This window comes from Syzygium oleosum, unplaced genomic scaffold, assembly GCF_021117445.2.
Source record: "Syzygium oleosum isolate NSW1041296 unplaced genomic scaffold, Sole_v2.1 Sole_v2.09, whole genome shotgun sequence".
Taxonomy (NCBI): Eukaryota; Viridiplantae; Streptophyta; class Magnoliopsida; order Myrtales; family Myrtaceae; genus Syzygium; species Syzygium oleosum.
Genome location: NW_026607493.1, coordinates 4,017,441 through 4,034,633, shown reverse-complemented (window position 1 = coordinate 4,034,633; position 17,193 = coordinate 4,017,441). Strand labels below are relative to the sequence as shown.

Here is a 17,193-nt window from a genome sequence, read left to right as displayed (position 1 = left end):
TTTGCTGGAAATTGCTGACGTGAACGTTGGTTAGCTATGTGGTGCTGATGTGAACATTTTAAAATATATATTTTAATAATATTCTGAATTTTTATATTTTTTTTCCTTTTTGATAGGCCTAACTCCAAAACCCCCCCAAAAAAATAGGGAGAAGGAAAAAAAATCATTAAAAAATATATAAATATTATTTAAAAATGTCCACGTGGTTTTGTCGGCGTTGACGTCAGCGATTTTAGATGGATTTAGTTCGTAAGAAGTGAAAATGTTTAGGATTCAATTGATAAAATTGAAAAATTTATTATTTAATTGTCAAAAGTGTAATATGTTTATAACTTTTTGGACAATTTTCTCGAAAAAAAGAAAAGACTGATCGAAATGCTTTTCCAATTACGGACTCACCGGCGCTTCGTATTTACGAGTTTACCACCGCTCGGATATCCTCCCAGTTTTGGCGGCAAAACCCGCCGCGAACGCCGAACACCCCGACTCCGTCGCTCTCTCCGGCACGTGGTGTTCTCAGTCCTCCGTTCATTCTATTGCTAACTCCCACGGAATCGGCGCCTTTCGCCTTATCTTCGCACTAATTAACCGGCCTCCGACGGCGAGACGTGCGACTCCGGCGTTCGTGTGATTAGGGCTTCGGCCCCCCTCCGATGGAGGCGGAGGGGCCGGGGGCTTCTCCTCCTCCCGCCATCCGGCCCATCAACAAGAGCGCCGTCCACCGGATATGCTCCGGCCAGGTGATCCTCGACCTCTCCTCCGCCGTCAAGGAGCTCGTCGAGAACAGCCTCGACGCCGGCGCCACCAGCGTCGAGATCGCCCTCAAAGAGTACGGGCAGGAGTGGTTCCAGGTCGTCGACAACGGTTGCGGCATTCCGCCGAGCAGCTTCAAGGTAGTGTTTGCTCGTCTTGCGTCGCTCTCGGGTGGGCGGGACTATATGTGCCTGTCGGGGACGTGGACTCTTCGTGCTGTGCAGTAGTGAGCGAGTGGCTAGGGCGTGTTGATTGAGCTCGGTCGATGCTGGAGTGGCATCCATTCTGATCCTCGATCTCCATCGTACTGTAGGGCAATGATAGTTGAACTGAACGTGGATGTGATTGCTCAAAGATTTAACCTTGACAGAAAAGCACTACGATGATCGGTAGAAGGATGGGTGGGTAAACGGATGATGAATAAGGAAACAAGAAAAGAGAATGTGGCTTATTGAAAGCAGGACAGTAGTCTCTGATTACTCAAAAAAAAAAAAAAAAACACAAGTTGTTTGGTGGGGAACGGCGCAGTTGAATCCTATCTCCTAATGTAGTGGATCTCCTGCAACTAATTTCGTGCTTGATACTAGCCTTTTTTTTCTCGTCTTTTATCAAGACTTTGCTTAATGTCGGCTGAGTCCTTGATCAATGCAGGTTCTTGCCCTTAAACATCACACCTCCAAGCTAGCTGATTTTCCGGATCTTCAGTCGCTGACGACGTTTGGCTTTAGAGGCGAGGCATTGAGCTCCCTCTGTGCCTTAGGGAACTTAACAGTCGAGACAAGGACGAAAGATGAGTCAGTCGCCACGCACTTGACTTTTGACCACTCGGGTTTGCTAATCGCTGAGAAGAAGACAGCACGTCAAGTTGGGACAACGGTTACTGTCAAAAAGCTATTCTCGAATCTGCCAGTGCGAAGCAAAGAATTTAGCCGCAATATCCGTAAAGAATATGGGAAATTGATATCTTTAATGAATGTGAGTGTTTCATATTAGCTTCACGAATTCAATTATATTATTATCGATATGGTAAAATATCCTTCAATACCATCTCACCTCTTATTATCTTTGGCTACATACTTTACGTCTGCTGAGTATCACACTGTTGCTAAATTGGCAAGCTCAATATCTATACATGTTCTACCATTGTTTATAAATCTGAACATATTGATTTGGAGCATAGTAGTTTGTTAGGTATTTGTGTCGGAAACTAGGTGCATCTTTTCTGCAATATTGATTTTCGCAGGCTTTATCGACGAGTGGTTTTCTTTGTATAATTAGTTTAGGTGCTTTTTTTTTTTTTTGGATTATGGTTCAAGTTGCATTTAGACTCTGATTATCCTATGGGAGATTCAGTAGATCACACTTCTGCCACTGTGTTGTTCTTCTGTATCATTATCCATGCAAGTTCTTCGGTTTAGCATTTGAAGTATGGAATTTTGTTATTTCTTTGGTGCAGCTTCGGCATCCTTGTAAATTACCTAGGAGATTAATTATAAAATTTGCATTTCCCTCAATTACTTTGATTTGCAGGCCTATGCTCTTATTGCCAAGGGAGTTCGGATTGTTTGCACCAACACAACTGGAAGAAATGCAAAGTCTGTCGTACTTAAAACACAAGGAAGTGGCTCTCTCAAAGATAACATCATAACAGTGTTTGGAATGAATACATTTAAATGCCTAGAGCCTGTGACAATTAGTGTTTCAGGTGATTGTACGGTTGAAGGTTTTCTTTCCAAGCCTGGACAGGGTAGTGGACGCAACTTGGGAGACAGACAATTCTTTTTCGTGAATGGAAGACCAGTCGATATGCCTAAAGTAAGCAAGCTTGTTAATGAGTTATATAAAGGTGCAAACTCAAAGCAGTATCCCGTTGCAGTCATGAAATTCACTGTTCCAACAAGAGCTTGTGATGTTAATGTAACCCCTGACAAAAGGAAAATATTTTTTTCTGATGAAAGCTCCATATTACATGCCCTAAGGGAGGGTTTGCAGCAGATCTATTCCTCAAACAATGCAAGCTTTTGTGTTAACAAGGTCGAGGATCCTTCAATGGAAGAGGATGGCTTGAAGATGCATCCTTCCGATGATAAATCTTATCCATTGATTAAAGAATTAGCTTTGGAGGAAGACCATACGAGAGATCTTGCCGTTGAGCATGCTGCAGATGAAGATGTTTCCCCTCGAGAAGTCAAAGGTGAAATCCAGGCCTCCCCTGTACTGGAAGGATTGAATAAACATAAAGATGATAAATTAGTTGGTGGGGGCTTCAGTCTGAGAGCTCACAGTCTTGATAAATTTAATTATTTCAGTGACAGCACAATGAAAGCCCACCACAAAGGCACCGCTGTTAAACAAAATTCTCAAAACCTATTAGGTTCAGTTGAGAATCCAATTGCTCAAAGAGATTCTCAATGTCGCTCAAGCTGTATTCAGTCATCACTTAAAAATTTTGTTACTGTAAGTAAGAGAAAGCACGAGAACAGTATTTCTGCACTATCTGAAATGCCTGTCTTAAGAAATCACACGCTTCATCTTCCGTTGGAGAAGGACCATTCCAAAATACACTCTGTCGGCATCAGTTCTCCAGCTAAGCACCAGCAAATTGATGTTTCTGATGAAGAAATTGAGTTTGTGCCCTCCAAGCATCATAAGAAAGAAATCTCTGCAAAAATTGATATTTCTGATGGCAGCATCAATGAGGGAGAGCTTGAGGAGGTACGTGACAGTGTATTGTTATATTGAACTTAGTTTCAAGCATAATTGTGTTACTTTATAAAGTTTGTAAACTTTTGTGTTCAATACCAGACAAAAGCTCTCTAGGTGTTTTCCTGTCACCCGAAAGGAAATGCAAACGCACACAACCTTAGTTGAAAATGAACCACGCTACAACTCGATCCCATTAAGCATTGTACCATGTTTTGTCAAAATATGTCTTTGGGACTTTTAGGCATGCCGGGATGCTATAATGAAATGCTTTGAGTCCTATTTGTGTGTTTGGCCAAAAGAATCTTAGACAAGCTATGGATCTAAGACGAATGAAAACAAGAACGATAATGAGCAAATGAGTTATGTAAATTGCCCTCCATATGGAAAGAAGAGAAGTGATGTGCTGGCTACAATGAGTATTCATATGTCTCATTCATGGTTGAACACTATTCACTGGTATTGTTAGCTTAAGTCTGGAATTGCTTCTGCGTGTATGGTTCAACCCAATTTTCAGGAGCACTATGATTGGTCATGCCCGCTGGACTCAATTTAGGCCATAAATTGCTTCCTGATTGCTTCAGAATTCATTATTTGGTTAACACAAAGCATCCTTTATTGAAGAGAGTTGGTAATTGCTGGAATTGTAACTAGCTAGTTATTTTATCCCCTCAATAAATAGAGATTGTTAGTAATATGCATCCCTTTTATTTTACTGACTGCTATACTCTCCGGGCAAAGCAAACTGGGTGGCATTTTTTGCAATAGCTAGATGCATACTTTACTGTAGCCTTCTCTCATGACAAGAATTTGTAGCCACCTCATCTAACAACAGTATTTTTCTAGTGATTCAATTGTCAGTTTTTGAATTTTTTTTCGTGGTCTCTTCCTCTCATAGATACTAGTGGATCAGGAGAAAGTATTGCCTCTTGCTGAGGAAGTTTTAATCAGCAAGGACAACGACAATTTGGCGGAAGATCTTTGTGCATCAGATACCTCTTTTCTAGCTTCTGGATCCACATTAGATACTCAGATGCCTTTGCCTAGTGAAAGGATGTTTTCTACTTTGCAATTTTGTTTTCAAGAGCTACAGACAAGACGACAGAAGAGGCTCTCGAGATTGCAGTCAGGGGCTTATATATGTAGGAGTGTGAAGTCAAAAAGGTCCGCAATTTTACTTTTGTGATAGGACTGATAGTCAAAAGTTCATTCTGTTTCTGATAAAAAAAGGTGCCGATGCTAATTCGTAGACAGTATGCTGCTGCAACATTGGAGCTTTCTCAGCCAGACAATGAGGAGCGAAAAGCAAGGGCTTTAGCTGCAGCAACAAAGGAGTTGGAAATATGTTTCAAGAAAGAAGATTTTCGTCGAATGCAGGTCATAAATCATATATTTGTCATGAACGTAGAAATGTTTGAGCATCAGCTTGTATGTCTCCCTTAGATTTGCTTTAGTAAACCGAGATAGCAGAGTGTTGTGGGAGACATGGCTGTTGTTCTTTTCTGGATCCCCTTTTACTGTGTGATAAGGAAGCATGACACCTTGACTAAACTGAGGTTTTGCTTCTCATGTGTGGCAACTGGCCACTTCCTTGTCAATAACCCCCAGTGGAGACATATTGAGCGCACGTACTGAATAGTATATTAGCTACCGTCAATTGCTCAATTATGTCGATTTTTTGGCAGCTCGTGTACATTAACACTGTTATCTGTGTATTTCATTCTGCAGGTAATGGGGCAATTCAACGTTGGTTTTATCATTGGCAAGTTAGATGAAGACTTATTTATAGTGGATCAGGTAAATTCAAACATTGTTTCAGAGCTTAATTCTGCCTCGGTTATCAAATTTTCTGCCCTTCTTTGCCAAATGATGAGCTTTTGTTGCATCTTTCCTGCAATTTTCATTCGACCGCTTAAGCTAAGATGGATGAGTGATTCCAAGTCTTTTCTCTGCAGCATGCTGCTGATGAGAAGTTTAATTTTGAGCATCTCTGTCATTCCACCATCTTGAACCAACAGCCTTTACTGAGGTGAGGAGCTTAATACCTGCTTCATTGAGCTTAATATCATCATGTCATTTCCCGTTGTGAATACCAAGTGTCGGTTTCTACTTGTTGAGAGAACATGGAAGAACCTGCTCGGGTATGTTGTCTTGGGATTTCCTCCAAGATGTGTCTTTTTTCCCAAAAAATGATAAGTTAAAAGATCCTGGTATCATGAGATTAGGTGCTGCAACCTTGAGATGTGTTTGGAGTATCCGTTTTCATTGTTCAAGGCTTAAAGCTTTGACATTAAAGGTCACTATGCATGCTAAACTAGTCTACTAGTGTCCTAGCTTCAGGATTCCATGGTTTACGTTTGGAGATTTTATCTTGTTTATTAAGAGAAGGCGGCTGAACAACACGCGTAGGACTTCTTTATGTTCTAACAAAATGTTCAGCCAGTACAAGTATACATGTTCAAAGAGCTAACAGAGCTACTGAATCTGCACACTCTTTGAATCATTTGGCAATACCTGTGTTGACCTTGCATGATAATCAGGTAGATGCAAATGTCAGTGCTAATAATACTCTATGTGCTTTCTATATGCCATGGTTAAAGCGATAAGTTACTTGGGCAGAAAACAGTTGTGTATTTACCATACTTGCAAAGTTTGGACTTGGTTTTAGGATTGAATTACTTGCTTAAGTTTATTTTCAGAGATTTTGTATGAAACATTTTATTTGAATATAAAAAATTCAAGTATTGATTTTACTCTAAACTGTATATGTAGGCCTTTAAGGTTGGAGTTATCTCCTGAAGAAGAAGTGGTAGCGTCAATGCATATGGACACAATCAGGTGCAATCTTGATATGATCTGGTTTTTACACAGTTTTTAGAATTTTCATATTTGCCACCAAATCGCCAGCAGTTTCAAGATAGAATAAACAAAGGATGTGATAGAGGAAGGCAGGAGAATGAAAATAATAACTTGTCAGCCAAAAATAGTTCCTACGGTTCTTTCTTCCCTCAAAATTCCATGGCTTCTCATAACCATCTTGACGATGCTGACGATTTTGGAGCAAATCTCTTGGTACTCAGAATGCTAGGTGTTCAGGTAATAAGAGAAGTTTTGGAGACATTAAGGGTGTTGAGGATGGTTCTCTGGACTGAAGCAGGCAAATTTGAAAAGAAAAAAGAACAAAGATTGAAATAATTCATATATGCAGTTGGCACATACAACTAGCAACACAGCATTCTTGTGACAATGTCTTTTATCGTTATTCATAGCTACACTTGCAGTCCGCTATCCTAATTTCTAGGGTGATAATTAAGTCCTTAGACAACTAGCAAGTGGAAATACAAATGTCATTTTCATTTGTGTTGAGCATTCTCTGTCTGGTGATTGTACTACATGCCACAACTTTGTTATGCATTCAACATGCGGTGTTTCATTTCATGGTGACGTGACGTTTGTGTCTTCTAAACTTCAGGAAGAATGGTTTTGTTCTCAAAGAAGATCCACATGCTCCACCAGGATGCCATTTTAGACTAACGGCCGTTCCCTTCAGTAAAAACATAACCTTCGGAGTAGAAGGTACTTCCTCTTTAGATTCCCTCTTTCAAGGCAATGGTAATTACAGACTGTTCAGTCAAGCTTTTGTGTTGAGCATCCATCTGATAACCCTTTTGAGCTATTAAGTCAAAGCTATACTATCTAGACACTCATACAGGACATGGAATTATTTCATAAGAAGATTTAAACGTGTCCTTAATTTTGGCCAACAAATCATATGCTATTTGATGAAAGGTAAAACTGAAAATGAATTTAAGGATGTCAGGTTTCTTGTGTGTCAGATCTTGGAAGGGTCAAAATTATGCAGATTAACCTTTTTTGGTGATTTAAACCGTGCCTCTGGAATGCAAGCTGAAAGCATTATGAAGAAAATATCTCGAGAGAAAGAACAAGGGCAGATCATTCTCGTCACTTTGGAATAAAATAACAATTTATATCCATCTCTTACTGGATAATGATGACTTATAGAATCTCGTCTTATCTCTATGGCGCCAAGAGCATCAATTGATAAGCGGATAAGCATATGCAACTACACTGTAGACTTCCACATTCTGTCCAGGAAAGTCACCTCTGCAGATACTTCTGTAGTAGCCGAAATTACTCTACTCAAGATGTAGAACGCTGATTTGCTTTGTAAACAGATGTCAAAGACCTGATCTCCACTCTCGCTGATGGCCATGGGGAATGCTCGATACTTGGTTCTTACAGATCGGACACTGTCAGTTCTGTATGCCCATCTAGAGTTCGTGCGATGCTGGCATCGCGGGCATGTAGATCCTCTGTCAAGATTGGAGATCCTCTCGGAAAAAGCGAGATGCAAAAGGTGATTGGTGTGTCATTTTGCCTTTTATGGATATTTTCCCCCTCTAGCGAAGCTTATTTACCTTGGATGGCTAGATGATTCCACTATCTGGAATAGTCATCGAGCGTGATTTAATGCAAAAGTCTTGCGCAAATGCGCCTCCTCTGTGCTGCTAACTTCCTACATGGTCTTACCTGGGACTTTTGTTGGCTAACCGTTGATGACAAAACGACAGTGATATAATTGGTTTGCTGTCCGACCCATCTTTGGTGCAGATACTTGAACATTTGGCAGATCTCAAGTCTCCTTGGAACTGCCCCCATGGAAGGCCGACCATGCGTCATTTGGTCGACTTGACGGCGATTTGCAAAACGTCAGATGAAGACTCTGCTTAGTTTTGACGATTCATGCTTGATGCTGCCATGAACTGAGGTAATTAAGCCTTGTAACTTATGCGATGATCCGACCGTCGGCAGCACTCTTTTAGCTGCCTGATGATGATGGATAGGAGGTTGTTCATGCAATTGTTGTATAAATCTAGTCTTCAGAATTCTGGATTTCCTCAATGAACAATTTGCGAGGACCTTGATTCAATTACATTTGCCATTAATGTGGTTAGCAGTGTACATATATACAAACGTTCCTGATGTTATTGCGATTTAATTTCATAATTCCCTTAATTAATTGTATTTCGCCATTCCTTTTTAATTAGCTAAGTAGAAAAATCTAGGACTGATTGAAAAGAGAGTTTCGATAAAACAAGACTAGCGAAAGTGCACTTTGAATATAAAAGGCAATTTGAAAGGGATAAAATAAGATTATTAATTTACAAGTTCTTTCATTGATAGAATGCCTATAAAATAACTAATTGAAGATACTTTGAGTATAAAAAAAGGGTTGTGATTTCTTTGAAGTGTGAAGTCTTATTTACTTTAGAAGGGCTTATTGGTATGTACTGAAGCAAAAACAAAATATGATTTTTTTTATTTTCCCTTTCAAATTTAAAATATTATATGAATTAAAAAAAATTGTGAAACAATTATCCGTCCATTTTATGTAAACATTTGAGTGTTGTGAAAGTTTCAAGAGTTTATAACTAAATAAAAAGTCAAAGCAGGCGCGTTTTAAGATTTAAATTAAGTAAAACATAAGAAGTAAAAATCATTCAAAACAAAACCTAATATTATAGATAACAAAATCCTTAGTGAGAATTTTTCTCTTCTCTGACATGGAGTTCACGAATTCAATACCCGAATTCTCTTATTATGCCAGGAAACAACACAATAAAAGAAGATGAAAAGGCTAATAAATTGCTCGAGTTGATTCCATTAAACAAAATAAATCTAATTTGTTATGGTTATAATACAATTCAGGTCTTATGTTGTAGAAAAATCTAAATGTACTCAGTACATACACTATATATATACCACTTGATGCATAAGTTTAACGACTAGCCATTACTTAAGCCGCCGAACATAAAATAGCAAATATCTTTTAAGACACGTACACTAATTTGTTTTGCTTTTCACAAATATACCGATGGTTATATGCAAAATTGCCCTCCCAAGCAAATAATAATATCAATCACGGACGTTCGGCGAAAAGAAATTCCAGAACAGGAAATGAATTTTCGATTTTTTTCGCTTATTTAAAAAGATCTTCTCCTCCTGTTTTCACAGCTCCACCTACGCTCAAGTAGTGGAAACTGGAAAGAAAGGTCTTCACTTTGATCTCTCTCTCTCTCCTCTCTCTCTCTCTCTCTCTCTGGGAAAAGCAAGAGAAACGTCGAAGAAGAAGCAGCGCCCTTTTCTTGGTCCTTCTGAAAGTTGGGAACCTGTTCGAATTCGCTTGTTTCGGAGGTACGTCTTGTTCTCTCGCGCTGGTTTTAGGGTTTAAGCCCATCAAGTCCTTCGCTTTACGGCGATTCCCACAGGAACGTTAGGGTTTTCCCCTCCCTCCGTCGTGTGCCGAAAGCGATCTGATTTGAGAGCTTTCCTTAGATTTGGCCGAAAGTTCTGTGGCTATTCTGACTTGGGTTTTCTTGGGCAGGTCTTTTTTCTTGTTGGGTGTTCGATCTTTTGCCCCGTAAGAGATGGTACGTGTGCTCTTCCTGTTGTTCATCCTTTCGTTTCGCTGCTGAGTAGATTGAGTTGATAAAAACCAAGTAGCCCTTTTTTTTTTTTTTTTAGTTCTTGTTCTGTTTGTCGGCTCGAGGCTCTCTGCGGTGTTTTGAGTGATTAAGGAGGAGTAATTTGGTGGTCGAAATTTTGTCTCTTGCTCGGTGACTCTTGGCCACCAAAGAGTTATGATAGCGCAGAAGTTAAAAGAATATGCTGTATGAATTCTCATGTGTGGTCCCTTGATGTTTGCAGCTTCCACTTTCTTTACTCAAGACTGCGCAAGGCCACCCCATGGTAAGAATGACTCTCTCTCTCGTGTTTGCATTTGGAATATGCAGCATTTTGGTTTAGTTTGTGTTTGTATGACCCATATCATGCTTTGAGATGGAGCTGAGTAAAATTGGATTTGGCATCTTGACAGTTGGTGGAACTGAAGAATGGAGAGACTTACAATGGACATCTGGTCAACTGTGATACTTGGATGAACATCCATCTCCGTGAAGTCATTTGTACCTCCAAAGTAATTTACAACTTTAACCTACCTTACTCATGATCATGTTAATGCCCTTATTTTAATAAAAATGTAGTTCATCCTCTCCCCTTTCCAACAAAATGAGGAAAAATCGGAATAATGTATGATATCCTGATTTTTTCTGCAGGATGGAGATAGGTTTTGGCGAATGCCTGAGTGCTATATCCGTGGAAATACAATTAAGTATCTCCGAGTTCCAGATGAGGTAAGTGTGCCTCAAAGTTCTCATAATTTGGAAGATTATGTGTTTAGATGAAGTCGAGTTTCTTAATAGCCATGGTAGTTTTTATTTATCCATGTTATTCATCATGATATCATGCCTGAAGGTAAGTTGGTTTTACATTAGAGGAGTTGCAACAATGGTACATTTTACATGGATTATTCACATGGTTTTATGTAGTTATCTATAGCTTATTATGGAGAGTTGTATATTGCCTCGAAGGCTTATTGGCTGATCCGAATTTCTTGATAGATGATACTAGGGGTTGCTCATTAGTTTAAGTTCATCAGTTTCCTGATGACTGCTACGGTTTTTAAAAGTGTACAAGCTGCAAGTTACTATTAGGACAATGATCCATCTTAAGATCCTCTTCAACTATAAGAATCAGACAGAATGCAAAAGTATCTGAATTTTTCCTGAGCTATCTTTAGCGGCTTTTTGCTGGTTTCTTTTGTTCTAAACTAATTGCTCGAGGTTCACCAAACAATGACTAGACCTACTGGTTTTGTCTGTCCTAGTTTGTTTCATTTGTTTTATGTACTTTTGTCACCTGACCAGTTTGATTTTCCTTTCAGGTAATTGATAAAGTGCAGGAAGAAACCAAGAGTCGCTCAGGTATGTTTCAGCTAATTAGGAGAAAAACTGTTTACATAGCCTAACTGAATCCTAGACAAGTGAACAAATAAATACTCCTGCGCGAATTTTTTGTTGTAAATATGATATAAGCGTGCAAAAAGCTTTAGTCCAAAGTCTCCAAGTTTCTTGTTTAGGACCGTGTTAAACACTCTGGTATTTGACCTTACCAAAAAAAAAAAAAAAAACACTGGTATTCGAGATAAGCCCATTCTGAATGTCCTTCTTGTATCTTCTCTAAAATTTTCTTTAGAGACTCTTCCGAATGCTTAGCTTAGAAACTTTGCGTACTATTTTGCTTGTGTTGATTTCAAAACAAGTTGAGATTGCTCTAACTTTGTCTGCATTTCTTTGTACAGATAGAAAGCCACCTGGTGTCGGGCGTGGAAGAGGAAGAGGCAGAGAGGATGGTCCTGGTGGAAGGCCAGCTAAAGGAATCGGGCGTGGGCTTGAGGATGGGGGCAGCAAGGGTCCTGGCGGAGGCCGAGGCAAAGGCGGACCTGGTGGGAAGGGAAGTGGAAACAGAGGTAAGATCTTTCTTGTGCAGAGATGGGTAAAAAAGTACAGGAAGGAAAAAAGAAACAAAATAAAATGACAATGAGACTTTTATGTTCGTCCTTGCGTCTGACTAAAAGCATATTGCAAAGTTTATACATGATTATTGAATTTGAACCGTAATTATATTTTGCCAGCACATAATTTGTCTTAATGGCATCATTATTTTGGTGTTGAACTGTATATTTTCACTTATGAGTTGAATAGGCCAACACTTGAGCCTAACACTTGAGCCTATCTGTTAGATAAAGAATTCTAGGGTATGGACTAAGGATTCTGCTTTGCTGTGACAGGAGGAGGGCGAGGCCGTGGCTGAACAGACTGAGATGTTGCAAGTTGGGCAAGTTTGCTGCGTTTTTTGGAGGCATCATCAGCCCGAAATTTATGTGAAATGTTCAGCTTCAGTTATTCTGATATCTCGTTCTTGGGGATTGATCTAGTAAAGGCGGTGTCTAGTGGCAGATTCGATCGATGTTGTACAAGATTTTGGCGTTTCTTTCCTTTCTGTTTTAAAATATCTCTTTCAAGTAATTAAGCATTTGAGTGAAACATGTTGATGCTTCGATCAAGTTATCAGTATTGCAGTATTACTCAACCGACATTTTGATGTCGTCATTGTTGAATGAAGTTTAGTCATGTTGTTACTTACATAGATATGATCGTCTATTCTCAACTTAAGAATAGTGTATTCAACAGTGGGTGCACTGTTATCAGGTTCACCCGGCAAAAAAGAGAGATTACCTACTTTAACGGTAAAAACTAGTTCTTGTTTCCTAAAATTTCTTACCAAGGCATTTCATTTCAGCGGTTTTATTTTGATCAGTGCTTTTAAAGCTAGAGTCCATCTTCAAGCTTCTAAGACGCGTTCATCCTGCTAAAGGGTGTTTGAACTTAATGACGGGGGAAATATATATATACAGAACACACGTCGCTGTGTAATGTATTACAAAAAATAAATCAAATACAGGTCGGCAGCACATATTGATCGCATTGACAATCATTGATGCGGGGTGATGCACGAAAACAAAACAAGTAAAATCTGACGAAAATCTAGTAAGGATGGTGCCTATTTTTCTTGTGGTGACTTCTCGATGACCTTAAAACCAGACTGCTGGACATCCACGATGGACTTGTAGCGGGAGAGTCATCAGAAAGCCAGCAACACAAGCGACCATCCTCGCCACCTGTCCATCCGAAAATGCCTCGGGTTTTGGGACTTGGCCCTGCCACGCCCGACATAGGCAATACGCTCCTAACTACATCTGAGTGGCCACCTCCAAGAACGGCCTCTGGGGATCCTATTGCTGCTCCTCCCTTGTACCTTACAGGGAAGTATCCTAAAGTCCCGGCATTCGTGCCACCAATAACCCACAAACCTTCACCTTCGTCAGCCGAGTGACAGTCTACAAAATAATCAACCTGCAAACACAGGATAAGAACATATAGGACCTCGCTTCAGATCAGACAGGCAAAAATTATGCCCAGACTTGATATTATGCCTGATATGATTCCAGCTATAGAAGAAGTAAGTTAAGCAGGGATACATCAACCAAAACTAATGTGACAAACTCAATCATAGGAATGTGCCACTATTTTTCTAGATCTAGATACACACTGCAAACATTTTTAAATGAAAAGAACCAAGGGAACTAGATGTGAAACGATGAGGCGCATTTCCATTGTAGACAAATCAGTGGAAGCTTGAATTGATTTTCTTCTAGATAACATCTTCTGTGTTCATGCTCTAGATAATTTTCTAGTACTTTAACCTCCCTATTCTTTCACCTTCTGTAAGTTCCCATGTATTAAGATTGCACTCTTCTCCCTTCAATAGAGATTCATGCAGCAAGTGAAGAGGCCTTCATTTACGCAAGCAATAGACTAAAGCAGAAATAGAGTGGAACAGTATCCAAGTATGCAGAAAGTATAATAAAGATAGAACACTTTAAATTTTGCTTCAGTCCAACAATGTTCTGAAGACCAAATGATGAAAAGGACCATTAGTACAGAGTACATTACGCAGCTTGGCAAAGAATCGCACTCAAGCATGAAATATATTAGTGCAGCTATGGTTTCTTGAAACAAATGAGCCTTATGTGCAACATCATTTGCCTAACGGGAGCCAAAAAATTCATAGTTTTGACTCATCATCCCAATAGTAAGTTCTCTTTCAGAGTGAGCTTTGCTCCATAGCCCACATTTCTGGCAAGTGTTGCTTTCTAGACTACAGCTCCAGCTCTTAACATGGTACCATTCGAGTATGTTATAAACAAGTGAAAGAGAGAGACTGCTCAGAAAAAAAGAATCTTACATGATCTAGTGACCAGCTATCAGATGCTAATGTTCGGGCATCTTCAAAGTTGGCTTCATTTGTTCCCTCTTTCCAGTCCCAAACGCTATGGAGAGGCAACAATTCAAAGTTAATATGCAAAACAGCTTATCCAATGGACAAGTCAACATATATGATCACTATAGGACTCAAAGCAATGTCTCCTATGAGATTTTATGCATTTGACATAAAAGATGTCCTTTAAAGCTATTGCATTCAGATGCCTACTTACAAGAAATTGATATAACAATAACTCTTATGTTGTCTATCAGATTTGAACTTGAACTCTATGTGCCTAGTTTAACTCACTGGCCCTAAATCGTGCCTAGTCTATCGTTTTTTCTATACCCAGACCCTCTCTAGATAGATGCAAACTCAACATAAAATGGTATGATTCAGCTTATCCTAAAAATTATAATTTATAATCCAACAAAACCATTTCTAGAGGACTAATGGAAGCTGCCACTGTTCATCAAAAAGAAATTCGATACCTTAAGGTCTCAATATGCGTCAAACACCAGAGCTTTTTGAATGTCTGTCCAAATATCCCCACTTTCCCAATTGAAGTTCCCACATTAATCACCTAAATAAATATACAAACATAAACTTGGTAAAAGAAGTTGGCTGAGCTATAGCATTCTAGATCAAGCATTTAAGTAGATGGCACCGAGAATTGGGTGCTTCAGAATACATAAAAATCAGAAGAGCAGTGCAAAAAGAGAATAAACACCAAAGAGGTAATTAGGTAAAAGCACCTGAATCAAAATATTGTAGTTAACTCCTTAAACACTTTCGACCAAAAAAAAAATTACAAAAAAAAAAAACTCCTTAAACACTAGCAATAAATCCAAATCTTGTTTCATACCGTAGTCAGTAGCAACACGTTCATTTCATGCAGTAAGATTATTTTCTCTCCGTTTGGGTTAGAACAAGCACTATCTTATGACTCATTATATTGTATTGAACAAAAATTATTAACCAAATAAAATTCAAACCCAAGATCACCAAGCATCCACTGCCAAATATTCTTGTAGAGGGTATTCTGTACATTTTGCATTATCTAACCCCAGGCATCAAATGCCAACCAAATCAACCTTCACCCGACTTAAAAATGTTAAACACCCTACACTGCTCATATATACATGAAAATCAATCCCACACAAACGTCCAAGTTTATTAAAATACTAAAAATTAACAGCCGCACCTACCGATTCCAGATGATCATCATCATTGATGTCTCCAGCCGTATCAAATATACATATCAGCCCATCCACTGAAGCTGAAATAAGCTTATTTTGATGGTGAGGGACAAAGTGAACCTAATAAGAAGCATGGAGTTAGTAGAAAGGATGTAACTAACTAAAATGATGACACAAGCCCATGCCTTGTGATATATATTTGGACAACAAATCTTCTTTCACTGAGCTCATAAGAACATACTGAGCATGCATAAGGACAAACCTGGGTAACATCATCCACATGGGAATCTTCTAAACATGCAACCTGCTTTTTATTTCTCCAATCCCAAAAGAGTATCTGGTGGCGCATACAAAAGAAGAAGGAACATAATTAGTAATTTAGTACACTAAAGATAATCATAACACATTCAAAGTTGATCTCAAACTTGTAACCATCAGTCCATCCTGCGATGATCACTACTGAACGCGATAGTCAACACATAGTCTAAGCGCTTGCTATCCGGGCCACAACACAAAGGTCTTCCAAGTTCGCTTGAGCTCATGACATGATGATGCCCAATGTCATTTGCATGTCGTCCGCCCCCACACGAAAAAGGGGTGCAGAAAGGTTGAGAAGCAAAAAAGTGTTGGCCAAATGCATCACAAGCATACATCAAGTATAAACATGAGCCAAGTGGAAGCTTTCATGAGCTGAAGAAACTTCCCATTGCAAAAGGTCATCTCAAAAGACAGGATAAAATTGCCTCCTTGTGCAGTAAACGAAGCAAACCTGAGATTTACATCCAGCAGAAAGAAGACTGTCACTGGAACCACCGAATGAAAAGCTGAAGATCTCCTGTGATGGCCCGGCACGTATGCAAGAAACCTGCATTGTTCAATTATGCAAAACTACCCAATTAGGACAAAATACAGCACTAAGTAAGCGGCTTCTAGCAATGTCCTTATTCCTTACAACGCGCAAGCGGGCTAGCCACACACATGAGTACCTCTTTAAAAGACCTGGTGTCCCAAGCTCGGATGGTGCCATCAGAAGAGCAAGAGTGCAAGGCGTGGGGGCTCGACGGCCCCGAGAACGAAATGCCGTTGATGGTATCGGAGTGACCCCTGCACTCTCCACAGTACTGACCCGTCGTCGGGGAATACAGCTTCACCGTATTGGACGACAACGACACCCCCATCAGCGACCAATCAAACCTTCGACGCATAAATCAAAATCCCTAATTAGAGATCACGAGAAACCAACACTGCCAGCTGCTCGTTTCGACTCGCAAGTTGGAAAATTTAACACACTTCTCGATTCGCGTCCTATCATTTCCGAGTTTCAGCGAGAATCGAACAGGGAAATTGAGCTGGCGAATGGAAAAGATTACGCACTTGGGAGTAATTTCGAAGACGTAGTCGTCGCCGAAGTTGGTCTGGATCGAGTTTCTGAGCCCGAATCTTCGGAAGGAAGAGTCGCTCGGATTTGCGCAGCTGGAGGAAGGAGAGCGTCCTTCCACTTCCACTTCCACGTCCATGTCCATGGCGGCTTCTTCCATCTTTGTGGCTCTCTCCGAGCTCCGTTCAAGCTTAGCTTCTTCAGCTGCCTTCTTGACGGAGGAGCTCGATTTAGGGTTTTAGGGTTTTGCCGTTTTGGTGGAGGCATTCGACATTGTGCATGGTCCCACACCGGAAACTCCAAACTCCCACTTTGGTGTCCAACTGTGGTTTATATATTTTCCTTTTTTTTTTTATAGAAATTTTTTATTTTAATTATTGTAATTTCTGAAATAGATATTGGTGATATGGTAAA

The 17,193-nt window shown here is 39.7% G+C and overlaps 3 protein-coding genes across 5 annotated transcripts; 2 read left to right on the top strand and 1 right to left on the bottom strand.

Moving 5' to 3' along the window:
* The first annotated feature begins 446 nt into the window (after nt 1–446).
* Nucleotides 447–8,476, top strand: LOC115673517 (DNA mismatch repair protein PMS1). 2 transcript variants are annotated; one of them, XM_056314840.1, is made up of 11 exons: nt 447–893; nt 1,405–1,728; nt 2,284–3,468; nt 4,370–4,620; nt 4,707–4,833; nt 5,185–5,253; nt 5,412–5,485; nt 6,229–6,294; nt 6,929–7,032; nt 7,653–7,834; nt 8,089–8,476. In XM_056314840.1, the coding sequence occupies exons 1-11, from the start codon at nt 654–656 to the stop codon at nt 8,206–8,208; spliced, it is 2,742 nt and encodes a 913-aa protein (XP_056170815.1). In that variant the 5' UTR covers nt 447–653; the 3' UTR covers nt 8,209–8,476. The 2 variants fall into 2 exon arrangements, with proteins under 2 accessions (XP_056170815.1, XP_030451572.1); XM_030595712.2 differs by having other exon boundaries at nt 449–893; nt 4,355–4,620.
* A 1,036-nt stretch (nt 8,477–9,512) lies between these two features.
* On the top strand, nt 9,513–12,513 carry LOC115673723 (probable U6 snRNA-associated Sm-like protein LSm4). 2 transcript variants are annotated; one of them, XM_056314850.1, is made up of 8 exons: nt 9,513–9,672; nt 9,863–9,908; nt 10,186–10,227; nt 10,355–10,453; nt 10,593–10,670; nt 11,261–11,300; nt 11,678–11,845; nt 12,170–12,513. In XM_056314850.1, exons 2-8 carry the CDS (start codon nt 9,906–9,908, stop codon nt 12,187–12,189), a joined length of 450 nt encoding a protein of 149 aa, XP_056170825.1. In that variant the 5' UTR covers nt 9,513–9,672; nt 9,863–9,905; the 3' UTR covers nt 12,190–12,513. The 2 variants fall into 2 exon arrangements, with proteins under 2 accessions (XP_056170825.1, XP_030451837.1); XM_030595977.2 differs by having other exon boundaries at nt 9,514–9,672; nt 12,167–12,513.
* Nucleotides 12,514–12,757: 244 nt separating this feature from the next.
* Nucleotides 12,758–17,077, bottom strand: LOC115673713 (WD repeat-containing protein GTS1). Its single transcript, XM_030595964.2, has 8 exons — nt 16,776–17,077; nt 16,388–16,595; nt 16,171–16,266; nt 15,664–15,738; nt 15,411–15,521; nt 14,694–14,785; nt 14,185–14,269; nt 12,758–13,292 (listed from the first exon to the last, which is right to left on the bottom strand). The coding sequence occupies exons 1-8, from the start codon at nt 16,937–16,939 to the stop codon at nt 12,924–12,926; spliced, it is 1,200 nt and encodes a 399-aa protein (XP_030451824.1). The 5' UTR covers nt 16,940–17,077; the 3' UTR covers nt 12,758–12,923.
* Between the last annotated feature and the right edge of the window lie 116 nt (nt 17,078–17,193).

Excerpts from the sequence above, each read along its gene's own strand:
- LOC115673517 (XM_030595712.2), top strand. The coding sequence starts at position 654 with ATGGAGGCGGAGGGGCCGGGGGCTTCTCCTCCTCCCGCCATCCGGCCC. Across the intron at positions 894-1,404 it reads TTCCGCCGAGCAGCTTCAAG|GTTCTTGCCCTTAAACATCA; the intron begins GTAGTGTTTGCT and ends TGATCAATGCAG. Across the intron at positions 4,834-5,184 it reads AAGATTTTCGTCGAATGCAG|GTAATGGGGCAATTCAACGT; the intron begins GTCATAAATCAT and ends TTCATTCTGCAG.
- LOC115673713 (XM_030595964.2), bottom strand. The coding sequence starts at position 16,939 with ATGGAAGAAGCCGCCATGGACATGGACGTGGAAGTGGAAGTGGAAGGA. Across the intron at positions 16,267-16,387 it reads ACACCAGGTCTTTTAAAGAG|GTTTCTTGCATACGTGCCGG; the intron begins GTACTCATGTGT and ends TGAACAATGCAG. Across the intron at positions 15,522-15,663 it reads ATGTGGATGATGTTACCCAG|GTTCACTTTGTCCCTCACCA; the intron begins GTTTGTCCTTAT and ends GCTTCTTATTAG.
- LOC115673723 (XM_030595977.2), top strand. Across the intron at positions 10,454-10,592 it reads AAGTCATTTGTACCTCCAAA|GATGGAGATAGGTTTTGGCG; the intron begins GTAATTTACAAC and ends TTTTTTCTGCAG. Across the intron at positions 11,301-11,677 it reads AGAAACCAAGAGTCGCTCAG|ATAGAAAGCCACCTGGTGTC; the intron begins GTATGTTTCAGC and ends TTCTTTGTACAG.